We start from the raw sequence: 22,441 nt of genomic DNA, 5'->3' as shown, positions 1-22,441 counted from the left end.
CAAAAATGCTTCCAAAATCTCAATATTTTTAAATGCACTACAAACAACAGATTGACGAAGCGTATTTTTATTTTTTTTCAAAAAAAAGTTGACGCCATTAAATAATAATCTTGAAACATTTCCCATGTCAAATTAAATGGTACTGCCCAATTTCCCAGTGGTAAACTGGATGGGTTGCGGTCTTTAAAAAACACCTAAAAATGCAGAAAACAATGTGAAGGATCATACAAAGCCAGCGCAAAACTTTTTATTCTGATTTGCACACAAATTGTGAGCTTTTGAGAAGGTTACACTGTGAGGATACTAGTACAGTACTTTCCATCGTGTGGACACAGTTGGCAAATCCTGTGACCCGAGTGAAGGCGAGCAAGCAACCACAGAGAGGCTACCGTGCCTTACTTGATCATGTCACAACAAGCCAGAACTGAAATTGCAGCTTCACACTCCACGCTGCGTGAACCAGCTTGTCTAAGAAACAGTTCAAATGTCCGGGCAACGACGACACATCCCATTAAACAAACTTTGAGACACACCCAAAAAAAGTACAGACTTCACATTTTGCACATCCAGGAATGGATACATTTCATATTGTTTATGTGCAACGATTTAAACATACAATTAATATTTCAATGCATATAATAAATTTATGCATAAAATAATTCCAACCTACAATACATTTTGAGGCTGCAACATCCCAACAGGTGGTCATATCCACATTGACTTTGACGCTTTAGAAAAAAAAAAGTAACTACTGTCGCAAAGTCCGTTTATACCCTCATAACTGGTCCATTGTAGACTTTTCCTTCCATGTAAACAGGTAATCAGTCAGAGGTTGCTTGGCAGACTTATTTGAGGACTCTCCGGAAAAAGGGATGGATTCAAGTGTTAAATTGTTGATCGGTGGAAGCCCTTCTTTGTGTATACAAGTGTTAGAAGGAGAAAACATTAAAGGCGTCAAACTGTGGCGTGGAAAAACCGCCGCACTCACATTTTATGTTCAATAAGCAGCAAAAACTGTCATATTCCCTCACATACACACAAAAACAGAACGGCTGCTTTATCAACAGAGTTTGGTCTTCAAGTCAGCCAACTTATCCATTTCCTTGTTTTCCATTTGGAAGGAAAGCAGTTCATCTTCTATTCTGCTCCGGTCCAAAGGTCAAACAGCTTCCGGCACAATTGATGTGATAACTGTGTTTGGAGGAAAGAAAAGACCTCTTCAGTCAGTCTTGAGTCTTTGTATTGCCACAATGGAAAATGTGGACGTTTCTGAGGCGTTGCTTGTGATCCGGTTTTGGGGGGTGTCAGTGGTGGTTGGGGGTGCCACAGTGTCTCCAAGGTGCCCTCATGATCCCAAATGGAGCCATTATTTTTTGGGAAGGGAATTGCTAGCGACCTTTGTTCTTCTTGGCGTTTGCCTGTGGACAATAAATATATATATTTGCATGTATTTAAAAAAAAAAAACAATTCACTTTAGGTTACTTTCCCACACATCATAAATTCCAGGCTTGTTTATATCACATTTTTACAAAAGCGATGGACATAACAATTGATAGTTTGTACTTATGTATGTGGAATTGATTGTTGAGGAGGTATAGAGTTCAAGTTGCTGCAACCAGCGGAGGCGCTGTTGAGTCTAAATTTGTGGTCAAAAAAGCACATATTAGTCCGGACTGGCTAAATCGTCAATTAAGTTAAATGTATCGCTCCGAATTAGCCACGTTTTAGTGGCTTCCGCAGTTCAAAGTGCGTCCTTGCTGACGTGCGGTGCGGTGCATGCATCAACATGTCTGCAAACAAAGAGGAGCTCGTTTTCAAATGCAGCGGCCAGGTTACTTTTCGGAGCGCTCTGGTAACGATTTTTCAAAAAGCAACGCTAAGAAACAGACATGAATAACATTTTCTTCACATTGATTTCCATATGAAGTGGTGATGATGCAGAACTCTGCCAAAGACACAAGCAGAGATTTTGAAATCTTGGAAATATTTGACCCGCAATATGTGCTTTCACGGAATAAATAATTTGCCTGGGTTGTCTTGCATCCACTGTACAATTCTTGAGACTGACAATACTGCATAGACGATAGTTCAAGTCATGACTATCAAATAGTTCCTTAACACTTTAAGGAAGTAAAAGGAAAACAAAAGTCCCGATTTGTGTCCGATTTATGTCGCCAAACTAAAGGCTCTCGGTTACTTTGCATTCCTTTGAGAATCTCGAAACATGTTGGGTCTGGTTTCTGTCCTTCAAGAGAATACCAACCACCTTCAGATCACACACACATGTTCTGTCCTGCCGTTTGGCAAACGGCTCTTAAGCAGGCCCACGCACACGCACACACACCCCCACACACGCACACACCTCAACTGCAGACCTTGTCAAACCAGACCTAATGCCTTTTTCAGATGTTGCCAGCAGGTGCGTTTCCCATCAGACCGTGCAGTCAGCACACTGCTACCACTGACCTCCTTGTCCATCTTGTAACTGGCGCAATCTTTACGACGTCACGCCTCAAAGGCTCAAAACATAACTTAACGTCGCCATAGACACTTGTTTTCTCACTCGCTCACCGGAACTTACAATTAAAAAAAAAAAAAAGAGGCAGATTTACAGGTTGCAAAAGTGCTAGGATGACACATTGAATCAATAATTGAACATATTTCAGATGTGTTTTAATTGGAGAGATGTCTGATAAAGTAAAGATAATTGTAAAATAAATGTTTTTTGATTTCTTGTGAAGTTGCCAATGGAGAAGGGCGGGAGACAAAAATTGACCTCAGTCGCCACATTGGATGGGGGCTGCGCTGACTGGCACCAATTTTCTAAGAGTTTCAATTGTTTAGGAAAACTAAATAAAAGAATGGACCTCCTTGTACCTTGCTGCCCAGTTTGAGTGTATCGATCTCCTCTCTCTGCTTGCTCAGCGTCTCGTTCATACTACACAAATGGTCACTCATCATGCTCAGCTGGTCTTCATAGCTCCTCTTGGTCGTGCTCAATTCATCCTGTGTGGCGCACGACACAATTTGACAAAATGAGGAAACTAAAGAGTGTCGTTTGGTGCTTTTGTTGGAAGAGCAACATACCTGCAGGTGAGTGATGTTCTGACTGGCCCGTTTCATCTCCTCGAGAACCGCCTCACGTGATTTCTCTGCAATGGCTAACCTCTTGGCCAAAGCACGACACTGGAAAGATAAAGTGATTATTACAGCGTTTTAAATGCAAATTTATAAATCATGCCTTCATTTGAAGGCACCGTGAAAATGTAAAAGCATGGTTTGAAGAAGGGGCAGGTTTTCATCTCGCACACGCAATAGGGATTGCAGGGAGGATGCAAATTGCAGATGTGAGATGTAATTACAATTCTATCTAATTTTCGGAGGATAATAACAAATGTTTCCATCCCCCAGTTTTAGATCACGTATACATGAGAAGACACACATTTATAATAATAAATTGTACAAATTTGAGCCTCTTTTAGGCACATTATGTCACACTGCGTCTGAAACAAATGTTGGGAAAAAATTGTTTTAAAAATTTCGAGGCATTAGACAAAGCTGTACACGCCAGGAAGAGATGGGGTGTTTTTTTTGAAAGACAAGATGAGGGGCACAACGTGTCTACTGGTCGTCCTCTGCTCTCTGTCCTTCAAATATTTGGAAGGAACGCGTACGTTATAAGAAGAGTTGTTATGGCTGATGTTTTATGTTTGCTCTGTAAGAATCACAGCTAAGATGACTTCCAATGCTAAATGGCTCAGAGTTTTTTTCCGATAGACTTCCAAGTGAAGGCTTCACCTCGGAGTGGAAGTGCACTGCTTTGCTGTCCGACACTTGGAGCTGAGTGGTGAGTTCTCCCACTCTGGTCATGTAGTGCGTCTTTATCAGCTGCTCCCTGGACTCCTCGTCTCCCACCTGCAAAACACACGCAACAGCCTCCATGGAGAAGACGGCGCTTTGAACTTTCTCCTTATAAATGCATGACCACTCACGTGCTCGGCTAAAGGTACGGTACACAACATGCCAACCTGGAGAGGGAGACATAAACACAGCTGTAGTAATCTGCAACAATGAAAACGATACACAATTTGTCCGATCAGTGACGCCTGACTAGTTCTGGAGTGTAAGGGCACAGTGGACCTCTACAAAAGATATTTTTCTACAGTGCTCCCTCAACGTTGAGTTATATCCATCAAAAAGAGCGTGGGAACAATAAGAACAATAATTGTTACAGAAATTCCGGCCATGAATAAAACTTTCCTCTGCGAGATCAAATTAAAAAGTGAGTGTACCAGACTGGTGCACAGAGTTTCTGTGGGAGCAGTTTTTAGAGGCGTCTCCACTTCCTCATGGTTCTGTGTCACCGAGCTGACCGCAGACGTCTGCGACTTCTGACCTTCCCCGAGAGCCATGGCGAGCTGCGCTTCCAGGTCGGAAATACGCTGGTTCTCCTTTTCCAGCCGTACTTTACCAAGTTGAGCTTCCAGGAGCCAGTGTTCTTTTTCCTGTTCCAGACGCGCAATCTTCTCCTGACTCTGTTGCACCTGCAGGAGGTCAGCAGAGCAAAAATAACAACGGCCAAGCACAACACTTAAGAAAGTGTGACAAGACCCCTGCGGCCGCCCGCGGAACCAATTTATTAGTGACCATTAGAGGAAGCAGCATCATACCTGTTGAGTGAGACCTTCTCTACTCTCAGTGGAGCTAGTGAGTATCCGACGATTGGACAGCGCCTCCGTGTATGGAACGGACTGTGGCTTGGGCTAAACTCAAAACAGTTTCAACAAATAAATGATGACAAAATAATAGCTTACAGTACAGCTGCCTAAAAGTCTTACTATACAAAACTACAAACTACTAAAATACATTGTTGAATATTCATATTTGTAAAAATAGTTCCGGACTGGATTACCATAAAAGTACGTTGAAAGTTCTTTAACTTAAAAAGAAGCTGGGAACGCTTACCTTTTTGAGCGCATGAATGTAAGCAGCGGCTTTCTTTTTGTTGGAAAGCATAATCTCGGCTTGTAAAGGGTTAAGAGCTGCTGTGTTTCCTCTGGGACCGTAGCCCGATGACGTGAAGAAATCCAAGTTGTTGCTGAAGAATGTGGCAAGCTGCAAGAAACCACCGATATTAAGCCTTGTAAAATTCAACCCTTAACAGCCACTTGAGATAGAAGGCAACACAGATGGGTAAAATAAACGTCTTTGCGGTTTGGATTTCTCCTGCAGATGCTCAATCTCAAAAGGCTGCCTTCACACGTTCTGTGCCAGCATGTGTGCAAGCCACCGCACAGGGCCTCCCATCACACACGTCTTTATTCAAAAAGAGAAATTGTTTATCAGTGACTCTAGCTAGGGAGCAGCTGCAAAAACTGTGATTTTGACAGTAGCTTGGAAAATGTAACTGCAGGCCTTTTGTGGCAATTTAGCATCATGATACCAACTGCTGACAAATCTCCATTGTGCATCAGAAGGCATGATGTGTTGCATGCTTCAGAGACGAATCCTGAACCCGGCTGCTGATTGCCCCCTAATGGACGTACCTTGCCTGTGCTGTTGGTCAGCGAGCCGAGGGAGCCCAGCAGACACTCTGTGGTGGTGAAGAGTTTCTGTGTGGCGGTGGGGAGCTCCTGCTCTAAACTGGCTTTCTGGTTGTAGTGCTTGGACATTTCTATACATGCAGAAGAGGACGAAGAGCAAGAGAGGTATCGGTATTGTGAGCATTTCCGATCGGGTTTTGAAATGAATGCAGTGCAAGAATGGACACGAATAAGGAAGTGTTGATAAAAATTGTTAAGCCATTTAGAGTCATTGCCTGAATCCAACCACATAAGGACAGTTTTCAGATGGCACCGCAGCGAGCAGATTTCTTGAACAACCATGTTAATTTAAAAAGGGCTGTGATTATGTACAGTGGACATGAAAAATAAAACATGCCTCTACAATGCCAGTTGTCACACTAACTATATCTCGCCACTAGATGGCAGTGTCTCTCAAATTGTGGCAATGGACATACAGCATGGGATCAGAGCTGATTTGCATAGCCTTGTTTGCACATTTCTCATATTGCAAATAGTTAAATCTTCAATACTTGTATTCTAGGCTTTCGTACAAATAATTTGTAACAAAATATTTGTTATCCTTAAAATGTGTGAAAGGAAAGCTATAATTCAGTCGTTATTAGTTGGCAGGCTTTTGTTTTGTCTTAATGTTAGCAAAATGTTTAGTCGGTGGCGACTTTGACAACCAGATTACTGCTACTTTTGCACTTTTTTTATATAAAGAAACCCTCCATCCTCAAAACGGTGGTGGGCGTGCTAGAGCCGATCCCAGCTGTCCATGGGCAAGAGGCAGGATACACCCGGAACTGGTTATATAAAGAAACATGGGCAGATAATTTACAATGAAGACAAAGAGCCTGGCTCTGCCAGATGTCATGATGAGGGCAGTAAGGGAAGTGAAATTAAATAACAACCACCACCATCCGGAGCACTGCCAACTGCCAATATAGATTACAGAACACTGGCAAGACATTGCTCAAAAATAAATCCAAATCCAATCTCCTCTGTTTTACATGCCATCTCCTGCCACCAGAATTTCCATTCCAAGTAGAAATGAAACAATCGTGTGTCCAAAATGAGGCAGCTTGACTCCACAAAATGGCCATCTTCCCCATTCAATTATTTTCTTTTGTGATTTTACCGGCATATTTCAAGACGACAAAATCAGGGTTCGTGAGGCTCAAAGAGTGAGTGGTTAAGGCAATTATTTGACTCAAACTGTTTTTATTAGATCGTCGTGAAGGTGAAACGACGGCTTACCTTTAACAACATCATGAAGATTATGCAAGCAAGCCGCCAATTGGGTGAAGACGGCAGACGAGCTACTTTGCGGCATCCCATCCTGACGAACACCTAGGACAGAAAGTGCATATTTACCTGTATTAATAAAAAAGCATAGGACAAAATCATAAAACAGGTTTGAATAATTCAGGTTGACCTACTGGGAAATGTCAACAGGTTAATGTAGTTCTGCAGTTTGTCAAACACTAAAGTCACTCTCTTCACATCATTCTGCAGTTCTCGGTTCTTTGTTGTCAGGGCAGCAGTGCAAATTGGTGTCTGGCACTCCTCCTCTAGGCTGGGAGGAGAAGACAGTTAAAAAAAAAAAAAAACATCCTCCTCCACTCTCTGCCTTTATCACACACATGCAAGAACACTGCTGACCTTTTTAGTTGATAAGGGAGAAGCTTTTGTAAGAAATGGGTGTATGTGGAAAAAATGTCACTGAAGTTTTTCAGTTTGTCCACCGTCTCCTGCATTTTCAACAACAAGATAAAATTCATTTGGGTTGGATACAAAGAGAGAGGACGCATCATGTGTTTGTCAAAGAACCTCTCACCAACACTGTGACCGTGTCCTCCGTGATGCTTTGGTGCAACTGCATAAAACTGTCCTCCAGGGGGCGGACATAAACCGCATTCTCATGCAGATACTGAGAGAACTGGCAGGAAACAAAAGTTTGTAACCATCAATAAATGGACAAGAGATGCAATGTATGTTATGCATGCTTGATATTCTACAAACCTTCTGATTCAAGGGAGAAATGGACTCAATAGAAGAGTCGAGTGGGTAGATGTGGACTCGCTGCTCAGTGTAAGAATGGAAATTCAGCAGAGCAGCCACCAGGTCCTGAATGAAGCTCAAGGCTTGACCTGCCACATCACGGGCTTTAAGCTGAATTTATAAAAAATAAAATTAAAATTAATGCAGTTTGCAAATGTTTAAAACAACATTGTTGATGTTTGGAATGCAAATCAAAATAGAATAAATAATACATTACATACGAGTCCGTAACACTTGAACACCTACCTGGTGTCTTCGATTGTGTGCCGGCACATTTAGACTGTTGTAGTCACTAAATTCTGGACGATAGAAAGGACAAGGAAGATACTTCAATGAGAAAAATATTCCTCATCAGATGTCCTAAATTCGGAGGGGATTAGGATCAACTACAGGAGGTACTCGGCTTACGACGTCACCGACATATGACGATTCAAGCTTATGTGTCCAAAATATTTTTTACTTGTAGACCAGCGTTTATTGTAATTATGACTTGAGCATGCTCCGACTTACTTATTGAGAAGCCCTTTTACATGCAAAGTACTTCATGGCAGATACTCTTTCTGTTACATTAATGTGGTATACTTTCATTTTTGAGTGGAAAAACACTCACTGGTGTCATTAAAGGGCACTTTCTCCTGAATGACGCTGCTGCTTTGTTTCAGTTGTCTGTTCAGTTCTGATTGGCATCGTCTTAACTGCTGCTGACTGCACACACAAAAAAAGTTCAACAGAACAATTTGTCACTCAGCCAGGACTAAGCCATAAATCCTTGGGGGGGGAAAAAAAAACATACCACTCCTCTGTTCTCAATCGGCAATCTTTTCCCTCCCTTTCCAGAGTCTGTGTTTTAACCTAAAAAAGAAGGCACACACAAAAATACGTTCAAATCATTTTAAAATCACATGAGGATTTATCTTGCTCATCCTCACCTCCAATCGCGCCTTGTCACTCTGCAGCCTCTCGATGGTTTCTGTGTACTTGGTAGTGAGTCCATCCACGACAGTCTGGTGATGTTGAGAGTCTCGTTCCAACTCCTCTAGGCGAGCCCTCATCTCAGCCTCCTGCTTCTTGTGCTGCTCATCTGCCTCGTAAAACTAAAGAACATACAGGAGGAACAAAATAGGCGCAGGCTTCTTAACTTCTAAGACCTTCGACAAAAAAAAAATAAAAAAATCCAATATCAATTATGCTTTACTTGAATGTGCAGCCTCTCGTTTTCTTCAATCTTTTTTTGCAGGTCCTCATCAAAGACACTTTGTGTCTGCACACCATGGTGTGAAGGAGAATCTCCTTTATTCTGAAGGTGGAACAACAAGCGCATCGACTCATGACCATCCAAGCACAATTTGTTGAGTCTTTTCTGAGATAACAAACTTTCAAACTCAAGCCACAGCACATGATAACGGCACGTCTGGCGAACAGTTCTGAGATTGAGGGACCAAATATTGGCTCAGACCATCCTGTGCGTTGTATGAAAGTATTTTTTTTTTTATTTTCAATATTTGATAACAAGCAACAGGATTGTGGCTAAGGTTATTAGAGAACCTGAACAATATATAAAGTCAATTTGCATCTCCATGATCACCTTCCCCCTTTTGCCCTTAGCTTCACTAGCAGCCAGCTCCTCTTGTAGAAGCTCCACCCTCTTCGCCAGCTGCTGGTTCCGAAAGCTGAGGCTGTCCATCTCCTGCTCCTGCTTCCTCAGACTCTGATCCCTCTGTTTCAGTTGCTCCTGAGGATAAAGAACCAAGCAAAAAAACAAATTGTATTAGTGCTGCAAACATTGTCATGCACAGCAGGGCTCCCTGAGTTGTCGTCTATACTTTGAGGGAAGCCGAGTTGGACTGCTCATCGACAACTGCCTTCTTCAGCACCTGGTTCTGGGCACGCAGCTGTGAAAATATACACAAGATAAAATGAACTTTGTTACTTTTTTAGTGCACATCATTTCAACAGAGGGCATACTTGTGTAAAACCCTGAAGTATCCTCGCAGAACCACGTGCACGTGTGCGAGGAAAACGACATAGTCAGCACTTCCTGAGTGAGCTATAGCGGTTCACTAAGAGGGAAATCAGTCAAACAGGAAACAGCACACACTGACCAATTGCCATGCCTTCAGCTGACATGGAAACAAAGGGCACGTAGAGAAAAAAAAGTCATAAGTGCCCTTTAGAACTAATTCACCCTTGTAAAATTTTTAAAGAGAATAATCACATAACATTGGTCAAGACTTTGGTCAAGAATTTAAATAAATTATGCCGTTTAAATAAGAGTTTTAACACTTTTTTGTAATGTGATGTAAAAACAAACTCAGCAGGTGCTTCCGACCAATCATTTAAAGTTTTTCATTTCAGTTTTAGAGGACTGCATTATGAGCGGTGAGACAAGAGAAATGTCTTTTCAAAGACAATCTTATGTGCTGTAGTAAAATTAAGTAACCAAAATATCAATTCTATATAATCAGTTATCACACGTGAAAATCTTAGCACGAATAACCAAAACATTTAAATCACATTGCTCCACTTGTTGAGAAGAGATAGTGGGTTCGTCATAAAACCTGCACGTGGTGCACTTGATTCCGACTGGACTATAATCAGATTCATTTGCATGTTGAAGTTTATTGCTCAATACGCTTTATGATGTGGACGAAATGTCATGTCTTCACAGTGGGGATGTCTTATTGATATGTTCAATTTAATCATTTCGCACTGACTTGACATGTGAAAAGCTAACATTCGTAGGTAATTGCTGTGTGTTTAACTAAAACATATCAATGTCCGTTTAGTGACAGTCTACGTATATGTGGTAACGGAAGGTAATTGACATGAAAGGTTACTTTACCTTTGAGTACTCCTGTGCCAAACGGCTGTATTTGGTCTGCAGATCCGTGACATTCGCCATAGTTACTCGAAACTTTGTCGCGTCCTGAGACCGCGAGCGATGTCACCGTCTTCTGTGTACGAAGTGATTTCCCAATGAACTTGAGCAAAACTCTCCACTCAGTTTGACAGACGCTACGAGTGATAAAATACCCCGGCTAGCTTAAGTTAGCAAGCCCAAAAATGTCACGTTCTTGCGAGCTGCTTGGTGCACTACAGACATTCATGGGCAGTGCGCACATCGCTACAGAGTGTGAGGCACAGTTTTAGGACAACGTAAACGTTGGTGGTCATCAGATTTACGCAATGACGCAAAAGCGGATGTTAGTCGGACTTGAAAGCAAAGTGTTGAAGTTAGCATTATCAGCGACGACAGCGCACGGAAGGCTAACTTGTTAGCAAAGTAGCAAAACACAACCCGGTGGTGCCAAAGAGCACACCAATAAAGCCGTTGCGGAGATATCCAACACAATACTCTCCACGAATACTGTCAAATACGAAGAATACCTGTTGTTACATTGGCAAACAAAACCTTGACAAGCCAGTCAGCCTCTACATTTTATTGTTATTATTCCTCGGCGATCATACCAGGCACACGCTCAGAGGTCAGAGTTCAAGAAAAAAATGGAACTGATGAGCAGCGCTTTTTAGTGTGCCCTCTAGCGGTTGGATGTATATGGCGAGAAAGCAAAGACCAAAAACAAAAAGTCATAAATCGCAAAAAAAGGAAAGGAAGTGCAAAAGTGCAAATAGACCAATTTAAGTGTGTCTACTACATTTTTATTGCTAAATAGTTTTGTTTTCATTATTTTGGAAGGACGTCTTTACAAATTTTCCTAAATTTTGTGAAATTGGCAGTGGTTCCTTATTGTAGAGTCATATATAAGAGTCTGAGGAAGAGCAAAATACAATGTTTCAAAACAGCACTAAAGTATTGGTAGCAGACCATACAAACCTTGCTCCTGGCTTGGTTTGTTCAGTGACGATTGTAATTTGTGCCAGTTAAATACTCCCAGGGAGAATTTTATGATACAAACACAAAGTCCTACATTGCCTCAGGGAACATAAAGCAATGTAACATGATTTGACTACGTACATTGATCAACTATTCAAATGAAGAATTCTAGTATGGAAGGTGTTGTTGAAGATTGAAAGATGATTACATGACCTCATTTTGACTAGAAAATGGCATGTTGCTAATGCAGCCAACGCTCCTCAAATCCTTGACGATTCATTTCCTCTAATCCTTAATACAGTAATCCCTTCATGAAGTGCACATGAACACTTCTATAATTTAAATCTCGTTGGCTACTTCATAGGTATTTACATAAAGAAGTGAATATTCTTCACCAACATAAGAAGCATCCTTTGCCGCTTTTGCACGTGGAAAACTCACTCCGCAGCCAGTGGCTCCAGCATTGTCTGGTTGCCTAGCAACTGTCGGCGTGGCGTGGTTGCTAAGGCCATGTGGGAGGGGGGGAGGCGATGCTGCTCTGATTTCCAGCTGAATTGAGGCAGTCAGTAGGGAGAAGCCCCCACCTCCCGACTTCCAGTCCACACACAGGACTCTATTGAACAATAGTGCAGTGCCAACGGGCCCGAGGCTCTTGTTCAGGGTCACCACGGTGCTCATCCACCAGTCCTCTATGACAAATTCACTTAGAGCAATCAGTGTGTTCAGGACATATGATGATGTAGCCATCTCTGGCACGGTCCACGTTAATGTGAGGTGCAATTCTGGCAGCCTGCCATGTAGGAAGAGTGAAAAAGACAAGTAGGATGAAGGAGGCAGTGTGTGGCGGAGGAGTCACACACGTGGTGCTGATCACAGATTGTGCAGTCAAAACACGACTAAAACAGCCAGACTTGGTGGGAAATATTTGCCAGCTGTGATATGCTAATGTGAAAACTGAGAAGGCTGCCACATGAATGGGTAGTTGGAGTTGAATAATGGGCTATGATTAGCTTATACGAGTGCTTTTGCATTCACAGCAGGTGGCAACATTGATCAGCAATGTAGACTATTAAAACACTGGTGCTGCACCAGAATTAAAAAAAAATGCTCACTCTGCTAAGAAGAACAGGTTTTTATTAATAGTTTTGTAATACCATATATAATGCAATTGCATATCTTTGGCGAAAATAAATCTTATAAACATTTTATCAACAGATGTTAGCATACAAAAACCAAAAATGTGTGTCGGTCCGAAAGCAATGGCAGACACAAACTGATACTGGGCTGGCATTTTTTTTGCGTTGTTTCTTTTCTTTTTTTTTAAACCAATGCAACTTAATCATACTCATACATGAGCTGCAACATAACCCGGCGAACCACATGACCGATATTCAATAAAAGCTGACAAGCAACAGAGCAACCAGTGTTATGCGTGGCATTAATCATGTGGCAGCCTTACATGTTGTGTTGTTTCACCGACAACAGCAGAACCTTCCTTTGACAAGTGCTACACAAAGAATGAGTGAGAATCGGGGTGGGGAACCTTTTGGTGTTCAGGAGCCAATTCGGTGTCCTCTGAGGGCCACATCAAATGCATGAATAAAATTTAGCTTAAAATTGAACAAATGTTTATCAACATATATCACAAAATATATTATCTATAATGAGAACGTGTGGGTTCCTCTGAGGCCATAATTGCTCGACGGACCGGATCCCCACTCCTGCTCAAAATGGACTGAGGCTCTCCAACAACACAAGCAGCTTGGTGGACTGCATGGGTCAGTCTGCTCCAATTTCCAGTGACAATCACAATAATTCACAATTCTTGGAAGCATGACTGATGAGTGGCAGTAGTTTTCTTTAGTTAGCTGAAGTTTAAAAAAAAAAAAAAATGTACACATGGAGACAAAATGTAAAAATGATGAGCGCAAGAGGGAAACGAGACATTTTGCACCATCGAAGTTGTACATCAATTTTGGCAGCAAAAGAAAAGTCCTTTATGAAAGTTGATCAACATTTGCTATCCAGGCTAACACAAAAGCAAAAAGAAAATCTGGCAGTCATAGGTACATTTCCAAAAGAAACAAAAATAAAACACCCGCTCTATGGACAATTGGCAAAAATACTTAATCAATAGAACACAATAAAAGAGGGGAAATAGGCTGTATTGCTGCAAAATCAAAGCAGAACAAGACAAAATACTTCTCATTTGAAAAAAAAAAAGAAATTAATGTGCCTCGTCATTCCTTTCAGATGACCAGTGTTTGATGGCGTTTCCACCTGATAAATTAATGTTATAAATAAGGTAACGATTCATGAACAACTCATTTGTTCTTCTTTCACAGCAAAATAAGACCAGTGTATGCAAGAATTACTGTACGTCTGCAGCTTATTCGGCTGAGAACGGATCCAACCAAAAAGTGGCCAAAATAAACCAAAGGATTGGTTGCGTCATTGCGCCGTGCAGAGTCCGCTCACATTTCCTGTTAACGGGCTTCAGAAAACTGGGACATCGAGTCATGACTACAACTACATTGTGGCAACAGGGAAACATTGCGACGATGGCCCCTTGCAGTTTTACATCAGTGGCACAGTAAAATGTTTGGCACGCTCTACCGTACTCGCAGCCGCTAATAACACATTGTGGCACTTTCTTTTTTAAATTATGTGGGATGAGATTGTGCACATCTACGTTTACCTCATATTGTGAAATTTCTTTGATTTTAAAACCCAAATGTGAATCGCGGCTTACAACCTCCCACAGTTAAGTGAATGTAATCGGCTGACAGTAAACACCACATTTTACAGCTCGAGGGGGTTTTCTACTTCATTATTTTGTTTTAAGGAGGAAGAGCAGCGAGAGGAACACAAGAGGCCGACCGGAAGTGAGGGCCAATCACGAGAGCAGCGCACATCTTCATGAGGATTTCCAGTACTCTTATGAATGTCATGCTTTAAACAAGCTCGACAGCAACTCTCTCCCAAATCAGAAAGGCCTTTGACGATGAACAAAATGCAAAAATGCTGCAAGAACCAGTGGTTGTTTACCATCCCGTCCACAACGGTCAATAACACAATGAGTTGAGCAGCACGGCTACTTTTTTTTCCCACATAAGAATATCTGATCCTCTTGTCTCACTTTCGGTTTGGAATGAAGCAAACGCACACTAAAAAATAAAAACAAAAAAAAACAAGTATAAGCTATAGAGTAAATCCTATGCATACACATTGAACATTTAATGTATGTCTGTGCCGCATATGTCAAACACACGGGTGGAGGAAAGTGAGTGACAGCCCAAAACAGCAAAGCGGAGTGGCAAGGTTTGCACGTAAAATTTGGCAGTGGCAGAGTAAATACTAATCCCACATTTTACTAATCCTCGTGTTTATGGCATAGCAAGACAATAACGCAATCTCCCTCATTTGCTTGAATGCATCTTAACGAGCATCTCTGGGATGGAAAAGTCACAATATCGAATGACGTGAAAAAAGTTAAGGTTGTGGATTCATTATTGCATCTCTCACACAAGAGGTGTAAAGCACACGTTTTAAAAACGCGCCATATTTTTCTTTTTTTTTTGTAGCACAAAAGAGGGAAACTTGTAACACCAGGAGGTTAGATTTTGTCTGTTACAAACATGCACTCGTTCGCTTCATACACAGATTCACTTGGAAGAGGATACAAGTTTGAGGAGGAAGCATGCAACGCTTTGAGTTAGAAAAACCTTTCCCATTTTTCACAGGAAAAAAGAAAACATTTTGAGTCACCATCGTCTATTTCGACAGAAGCAGGTAGGTCATTTTGGATCCAGTTCTCCATAGCCCAGACACCCCCCATATGCTGTGACCGCCCCCGAGTTGCAAAAGTCTCTTTATGGCTTTGTTCTCCTGTGTGAACAACACTATTGCCATTTGATTCATTGGACAGAGATACTCCCCCCCCAAAAAAAACAAAACAAAAGAAAGGCTCAAAATGGCCTACATATGAGATGAGATAAGGAGGAGGAGGCACACCGGGACACACGACTGGGGAGGGGGGCGTCAGAGGTGAGGGTTCACAGGGTCCGGAGTCTTTTTATTTCCTGTTAAGTTTTGTGCTCTTGACATTGCGTTTGGAGCCCTCCGTGCAGCTGCGTATACCGGCAAGGTGCAGCAAGGAACCGGCGGCCTCTTTTAGCTCCTCATCCAGCTCGGGCTTGACCTCACGTCGCGGCCTTTTGCCAGCGGGCCACTTGATGGCGGGCGGGCGGCGCTGCGTTGGGTTGGCTCCTCTCTCATCCCAGAGATCGGAGTCCTCGTCGCTGTGGAAGCCCTCGCTGCCGGCGCGCCGCGACTGCCTGCGCTCGCAGCCTCCTTCGTCCAAGGAGGACAGGGAGGACGAGGAAGACCGGGAGCAGCAGCGCTGCAGGGCGACACTGCTGTAGTTGTGGTCCTGCTTTGGATCGCTGCTCACCAGGACTGAGTCGGGTCTGGAGAGGTCCAGTGGGCTGTCCGAATTGCCTGCCGAGAGCAGATGTAGCAAAAAAAGTGCGAGTGAAAAACAAGGTCGTATGAGCCGGAGCTGACGGAAATGAAATACATTCTATACTTTGTACATCCTAATTAGGAATGTGCATTTAAGTTGAGTTCCTTGATCCATTTTGGAAAAAGATGCCGATCCATTCACTATTATTAAAAAATGAAGGATTATTGTCAGAGTGGAGGTCTTCATGGTTGTCGCGCAACTTCCCATTGCTGACGTCATGTCCGCCTTCTTTTGACCGCAAATTAATTGAGACCAAATCCAAAACGTCTACGTGGTTGGGAAGTAGTCACTCCATTTCGCCGTGCTTTCTTCAAGACTTCATTCATCAGCAAACTATAAAAGTCTCATTAATCAATTAATCAAACTATAATGCACAATTGCCATATGCCAAATTCTAATAGTATTAATTTGTATTGATAACAACGAAGACATTGTTTCCAAAAATCTTCTATTAGCCTTGTACCAAATGTCCTGTGGTTGAATAAATCAAACACATTTAAGATTTTATTGTGAACACGGATGAGGAAAGTATCCAAATGAATGAGCAGAAAAACAAAACACACTTAAGCAATGGGGTGGATGGTATGTGAGGAGGGTGAACATATGGTTGCTCGTTGGATTCTCTTACATGGGTCAACGTGGTGCCCTGGGGCAGAGTTTAAGAGCATCATGGCAGTGGCAGCATCAATATCAGACTCTGGAAGAGGAGAGAACATGCATGATGGTCAGTGCTAAGGTGTGAGAGCATGGCAGCAGGGCACGTCCGTCCCTTTAACATTGCTCAAGCACCAAGTCCACCAAGCAGTCAACTTTGATATGGGTCGCATTAGTGCCGCAAAAGTTCTTGATGGATAAGTAACTGACCCGTACGGCACCACTATTTAGCACCTTTCGATTAGGTCTTTCTAGCAACAAAACTGGGCTTGCTCGTTTATTTTCTTGGCTCACTACACCGTGAGGTATAAATTTAATTTTCTTGACTAATGAAGCTCGCCACCCCTTGGTGGAACTGCAAGCCTTCAACGGTTCCTACTGTTGCAAGATAAGTCAAAGTGTACCACTTGACTGCTAAGGGACCCAAAAATGTCTATGGACAAAAAAGAAAAAAAAGATGAATCAAAAACAAAGCAGAGGATAAATTCATGCCACCGATAGGCAGAATGCATCCGATCTTCTCAGACCTGACAAAGTGTCTAAAAGCTTCATGGCTCACTTCTGGTGCTCTAAATTATTAATGATTACAGCAAGATTGAGTGCTCCACACTCAGCACCAGCGGAACCTCTGCCTGTTGTCAAGGTTACAAATCTAAGAGGCAGAGAGAGTGGGGAGCTATAGCTGAGGCATCGAATGGACCACATGAGGCATCAATGACTTGAAAGTAATAAATCAAACTAAGAATTGCGGCGGGGGGGGGGATGCTGGATGTTTTGGGACTGAAATGCACAAAAAGCGCAATTGCAAGCAATTGCGATACATTCACAAGCACACGACAACGGAAGCGCCAAGCTGTAAAGCATGTGAGCATACAAAGACCAAAAGCTCAGCCTCACCTTTAAATGAGCAACCTTGCAGAAAGAGATGGCGAGGGGGTGAGGAGGCACTGCAGGAGAGATTAAAGAAAAAGAGAAAAAAAATATCACGTATCAGACTTGAATTTCAAAAGTGTGCTTAAAGAACTGCATAGTACGGGAACCCATCAAAATGAGACCGTAAAAAGCATCTTCAATTTCAGAGAACTAAGGGCTTTTAACTCGGAATGATGGTCCGACTTGATGGCCTGAGAACAATTTCCTGCATCGTCACATCCTGTCACAATTTAGTGTGAGGAATGAAGAAGGGTCACCTGGGCGGGGAGGCGGGTGGTGTACAGAAGGCATGTGCGGCAGGAAAGTGCTGCTTCTTAAGGGCTTGGATCAGGTTGGGGCGGTATTCTGGGTCGACGCACCACAGAGAACCTTTTCCATTGGCCTGCAAAGATAGAAAAACATGATGAGACGGTCAAGAAATCAAAATGTTTTTGCCGTGTTTTGTTTTACTCTGCTGTCTGCAGCCAAACGAGAGCCTGTTCTGAATTGCCTTACCGGGCTAAATAAAGGTCAAACAATCTTGATAAGAACCAAACGGATTCCTAAGAAAACTACCGGCGATGCCATGGTGAACAAAACACATGACAGATTTTTTTTTTTTTTCCACTTTTCAGCTATTATCATTTCAAGTAACAACAGCACACCCAACTCAACACTGATTTCCTTGCTACACATGGTTTGTTTATCTGGCTTCTAGCGGTCCATGTCAGAAGATGAGTCACGTTGGATAGAAAGAATTATTTGAAGGCACCCTATAGAAACTGAAGCATTATTATTCAATCTGCATTTACTGCACAACCTCATTTAAAAAAACACACACACACACACAAACTGAGATTGCCTCATTTTCACAGTATTTCTCCCGGTGAAGACCATCAATAGAACAAAGTTCCTCCACACGCCGCCTGCACTGCTCCAACGTAAGCGATGAATCTGTCTGCGCGCGAGTGTGTTAACTGTCACATTATCTGACGGCGGTGTATTGTTGCCCAGTCTGAGGGAGCAAGCGAGGGAGGGCGGAGAATAACCTTGACTCACATTACCAGCCCGTCCCTGATGCAGGAAGAAGGAAATGTCTCCATGGCAACGGAAACCACCAGCCAGTGTCATGTGAAACTGGCGCTGGTCTGTCAGCAGACGAAGTGCTCACACTGTGCACCTGCATGCTGAGTGACTTGCGCTACTCCAAGAGTGCTAACCTGCCCCCTATCTCCTCCGGTGGTGGAAAACTATCACGTTGTGGCCAGGCACAGTCCTGGCACCACGGGCCCTGCCGGTTCTACCGATCACAAGCCCAAATTCATAATGAAGCTCAATATGGCAAACATTGTGTCCCTATCGAGAGCGGCAGAAAAGAGTTTCTGTCACAAATTGGGCCAACACGGGGTTTGAGCAAATATTCTATTTGTGAGCGTGAGGGTTGCGTTCCAGCGAATGTTTCCACGACTATGCTCAACTGTAATGTTAACATGATTACTCAGAACAACAACAGTCTTTTTAGCTAAATGTGTTAGTATGGAAACCAGTTTAGATTTTACGCTGTAGACAAATGAAGAAATACTTTCAGAACTCACGCATCAACATAAAACTGCTAAGACAAATTAAACAGTCTGAATTATTGAGTCACAGTTTGAAAATCCTAATTTAACACAATCGACCTCAAGCGGACTTTCTTATCCAGCGCAGGAGACCAGAGCGCTATTTTATGATATCACCCATCATTTTTTATTGCTCTTACACTACCAATCACTGAAATGTTTAAGCATGCTAAGACCCGATAACTAGTTTCTTTGGACACTGATTTTGTTTCCTGGAGAGCGAAGCTCCAACACTCACTCCAATTTGTAGTCTAGGTCCTACTCGGTCCTGTGATTTAAAATAACAACCACGTAGATAGAGCAGTATTCTAATTTAAATTTTTATAGTTCAAGAGGATCATTATGCAAATTGTTTATGGAAATAAATCACTTTACTTTTGCGCTTTTGACAACATATCGACTAAATAATCAGACTGTGTTGAGAAACAACGTTTAAATAAAATTAGATAATTAAGAAATGGAAAATCTTGATTTACACTCTTTGAGAGAGCTCCTTGATTAACGATGATGACAACGATTAGAGGATGTTTCCAACATTCATCAAGTCAATTTCTGTTCTAGAGTTGCATACCTCGCACATACAAAATAGCGTGCTGTTTGCATTTCCTTTGGAGCTAACTCGGATGAAATTCCAGTTTTTTCGCAGCCGAGGCGCTTATGTGGCAGACCTGCGCATTGTCACGTGAGCCACACTATTTAGAGAATTGCTCAATGAATTATTTTGGCAACTACAAAATGTAAATACAAACACGATGTGACAAAAGCAAAGTATAATGAGGAGATACAAAGTGGATTGTACTTTTGATCTGTAAGTGTGTCGAATGCAGAAGCAGTTTACTGACATACCTTTCCTAAACTCCGTTCGACCTTGCGGAAGCATTTATTCAGGGAGAGATTGTGACGCACTGAGTTCTTCCATCCGGTGGGAGCGTTGGAGAAGTACGGGAAGTGCTCGAGAATCCAGCCGTAGATTTCTTTGACGGGTAAAGATTTGCTAGGAGACTGCTCAATGGCCATGTAGATGAGGAGCGAAAATGAAAACGGAGGCTTCGACTTCAAAGAGTCCCGCTCTCTCCCCCGACTGTGACTTGACGTTGCGGACGAGGATGAAGTTCCCTGGTTGGATCCGTAGTCTCCTTCGATGTCAAAGAGGGGGCTGCCGCTGGGTTGAGCTTCAGGACCTCCCAACGTGAAGTTCTGAAGTAGGTTCTCGTGGAGCCAGTTGAGGTTGGTGAGTTCTTCATCTTCGGCGCCTCCAGTCCGATCCACGCTGGTCGCCAGGGGACTGGACGCGCACTCCGCCTCGGGCAGCGTTCCGACTCCGCAAACACCTCGAAGCCATGTCCGCTCCTCTTGCATACCCGGAATTTCCGTTTTCTTGTCTGGTGACATCCCAATAATTGGACCCATTAAATCAAAGAGGTCTGTGGAAAAAGAAGAGACTGAAAGTCAGGAAAATCGTTTATACAGTTGGTCATTATGGCAGCATTGTTTGCAACAACTCGGAATACTGATACAAATTTTTCTGGGGCTTTCCTTTGTGCAGATCATACTGTGGTCTTTCTTCCGCGTCTCAACTGTACTGCCCCTCTCCTCCATGCCTGGCAAGGACGGAGAGCCCTCTCAGCTCTCCACCCCTTGACTTTAGCCAAGGACCTTCAATGAGATCCTCTCAAGCAACTGAGCGGACTTAAGGCTCCACTCGTTGACGCCCACCTCATTTCAGGCAAGACCCGGCTGCTCGTTATGTGTAAATGAGCATGAAAGCCGCCGATGACTGCTGGAATCAAATGACTGCCTCCACCTTACAGTGGAAGGCTCTTTCCAGGCTGATCCACATTATGCAAGAATCAAGTCCCAATTTGTCACTTTCCGGATTATGAACGTGTGCGGTCCTTCAAGTCCACTGTTCTCTTACAACTACAGAAAAAGGGAAAAAAGAAAAAAGCCTAATTGAATTAATACAGGTTTTACCAAAGTACCTTCCATTTTTTTTCGACTGCGCTCAAAAACACAATATCAACAAAATGCCTTGGCAAATCTGAACATACCCGTAGACATATTTTCCGTTAAAGGGCTTGACCCGTGCGCTGCACGTGTAGCGGTCAAAACAGCTCAAAGGGATGCAATAACGCAGCAAAAAATGTGTTTCGCTCGCTTTTTTATTTTTAAATTGCCCATTCATACAGGGAAGCCTTTCTTTCTTTTTGCGCTCTACATTAATATTAACATCTACTGTATGCTTGCTTGCATTCCCCCAACCAATACAAATAAGCGCATTGTACACTGTTGAGACCGAGTGTACAAAGAGATTACTCTTTGGCTCAGCTCACAACAAGCTTTAAGTCTTGGGTGTCACCATGACAACCACGCCGTCCTTTCAATTAAGAGCAGAAATCTCACAAACGAGAGTAGGAAAATGAGTAATCCATGTTGGCCGTCTCCGACATCATACGTGCGCGACGGTACAGGAAATGCAGCGGCACCTGAGTGTGGACACCAGATGCCTCAGAGTTGATGCACCGAATGTGGACCAACGTAGCTGTGGAAGGGGACATATAATCTGTCGGATACGCGTATCTTTTCATTTATGTGACAAGACAGGAATTGGGTCAGACTAAAGAGTGCTTGCCCAGAGAACGAGACGGAAAAGGGAGCGTACGCACGCACATGCAGGAACATACACACTGACACACAAATCAGTTTGCCAAAGTCAGCCTGTGTCAACGCGAGGGGAAGGAGAGGGACATTAGCACATTTACTAAATTACTATTTAACCCTCATTCGGGGGGCGGGGGGACAGGAACAATCCCAATTTATTTTATCTTGAGTCATGGGTCATTCGGGCTTTCAGAGGGCTTGCAGTGGATTTGCGAGCTCCGCCGAGGAGGTTATTGTTTCACCAACGCAGGATTGATCGATTGAAATTGCTGTTTACGGGTTGTGATGCATCAACCTGTATTATTTATAAAGATGGGGAGGTACACTTCCAACAATGCTCAAAGTTTTGATGAGAATATATCACTTGATGACCTCATCATTTGTTTATTTTTTGGGGGAGGGGGGAGACGGATGAAATACAAAGAATAATGAATGAAAAAATGTATATTTTACAGAAGAACTTTGGTTTATGAATTGAATTTGTTCAGCGACTGTGTTAGCAACCAGAAATGTTTACAAATCAAGGTAATGTTTCCCATTGAAATGAAGGTAAATGCAATTAATCTGTTCCAGTTTTGTCCTCTAATTATGGATGTGTGGTTAGAA

General features: G+C 42.7%; 2 protein-coding genes across 6 annotated transcripts in view; both read right to left on the bottom strand.

Annotated features, from left to right (window-relative positions):
• Positions 1 to 233: 233 nt before the first annotated feature.
• On the bottom strand, positions 234 to 11,132 carry ppp1r21 (protein phosphatase 1, regulatory subunit 21). 2 transcript variants are annotated; one of them, XM_088305305.1, is made up of 23 exons: positions 11,017 to 11,132; positions 10,472 to 10,583; positions 9,453 to 9,521; positions 9,215 to 9,361; positions 8,825 to 8,926; positions 8,559 to 8,723; positions 8,423 to 8,481; positions 8,240 to 8,334; positions 7,876 to 7,928; positions 7,591 to 7,740; positions 7,406 to 7,507; positions 7,231 to 7,319; positions 7,008 to 7,144; positions 6,826 to 6,918; positions 5,548 to 5,675; positions 4,967 to 5,116; positions 4,672 to 4,764; positions 4,294 to 4,545; positions 3,994 to 4,029; positions 3,800 to 3,916; positions 3,089 to 3,187; positions 2,879 to 3,007; positions 234 to 1,418 (listed from the first exon to the last, which is right to left on the bottom strand). In XM_088305305.1, the coding sequence occupies exons 2-23, from the start codon at positions 10,529 to 10,531 to the stop codon at positions 1,389 to 1,391; spliced, it is 2,355 nt and encodes a 784-aa protein (XP_088161431.1). In that variant the 5' UTR covers positions 10,532 to 10,583; positions 11,017 to 11,132; the 3' UTR covers positions 234 to 1,388. The 2 variants fall into 2 exon arrangements, with proteins under 2 accessions (XP_088161431.1, XP_088161430.1); XM_088305304.1 differs by having other exon boundaries at positions 10,472 to 11,128.
• Positions 11,133 to 12,581: 1,449 nt separating this feature from the next.
• foxn2a (forkhead box N2a) overlaps positions 12,582 to 22,441 on the bottom strand; it is a 30,286-nt gene continuing 20,426 nt past the window's right edge. For 3 of the 4 annotated variants that reach the window (XM_088303987.1, XM_088303986.1, XM_088303985.1), the window contains 5 exons: positions 20,021 to 20,598; positions 17,834 to 17,958; positions 17,541 to 17,590; positions 16,618 to 16,686; positions 12,582 to 15,964 (listed from right to left, as the gene is read on the bottom strand). In XM_088303987.1, the coding sequence (XP_088160113.1) occupies positions 15,540 to 15,964; positions 16,618 to 16,686; positions 17,541 to 17,590; positions 17,834 to 17,958; positions 20,021 to 20,584 (1,233 nt within the window). In that variant the 5' untranslated portion in view covers positions 20,585 to 20,598 and the 3' untranslated portion in view covers positions 12,582 to 15,539. The remainder of the gene's footprint in view (positions 15,965 to 16,617; positions 16,687 to 17,540; positions 17,591 to 17,833; positions 17,959 to 20,020; positions 20,599 to 22,441) is intronic. The other variant, XM_088303988.1, reaches the window with a different exon arrangement.

This window comes from Idiotropiscis lumnitzeri, chromosome 9, assembly GCF_059441095.1.
Source record: "Idiotropiscis lumnitzeri isolate Australia: NSW breed Sydney's pygmy pipehorse chromosome 9, RoL_Ilum_1.0, whole genome shotgun sequence".
Classification (NCBI taxonomy): Eukaryota; Metazoa; Chordata; class Actinopteri; order Syngnathiformes; family Syngnathidae; genus Idiotropiscis; species Idiotropiscis lumnitzeri.
Note: the sequence above shows the minus strand (reverse complement) of the source record. Positions and strands in the feature narration are given on the sequence as shown.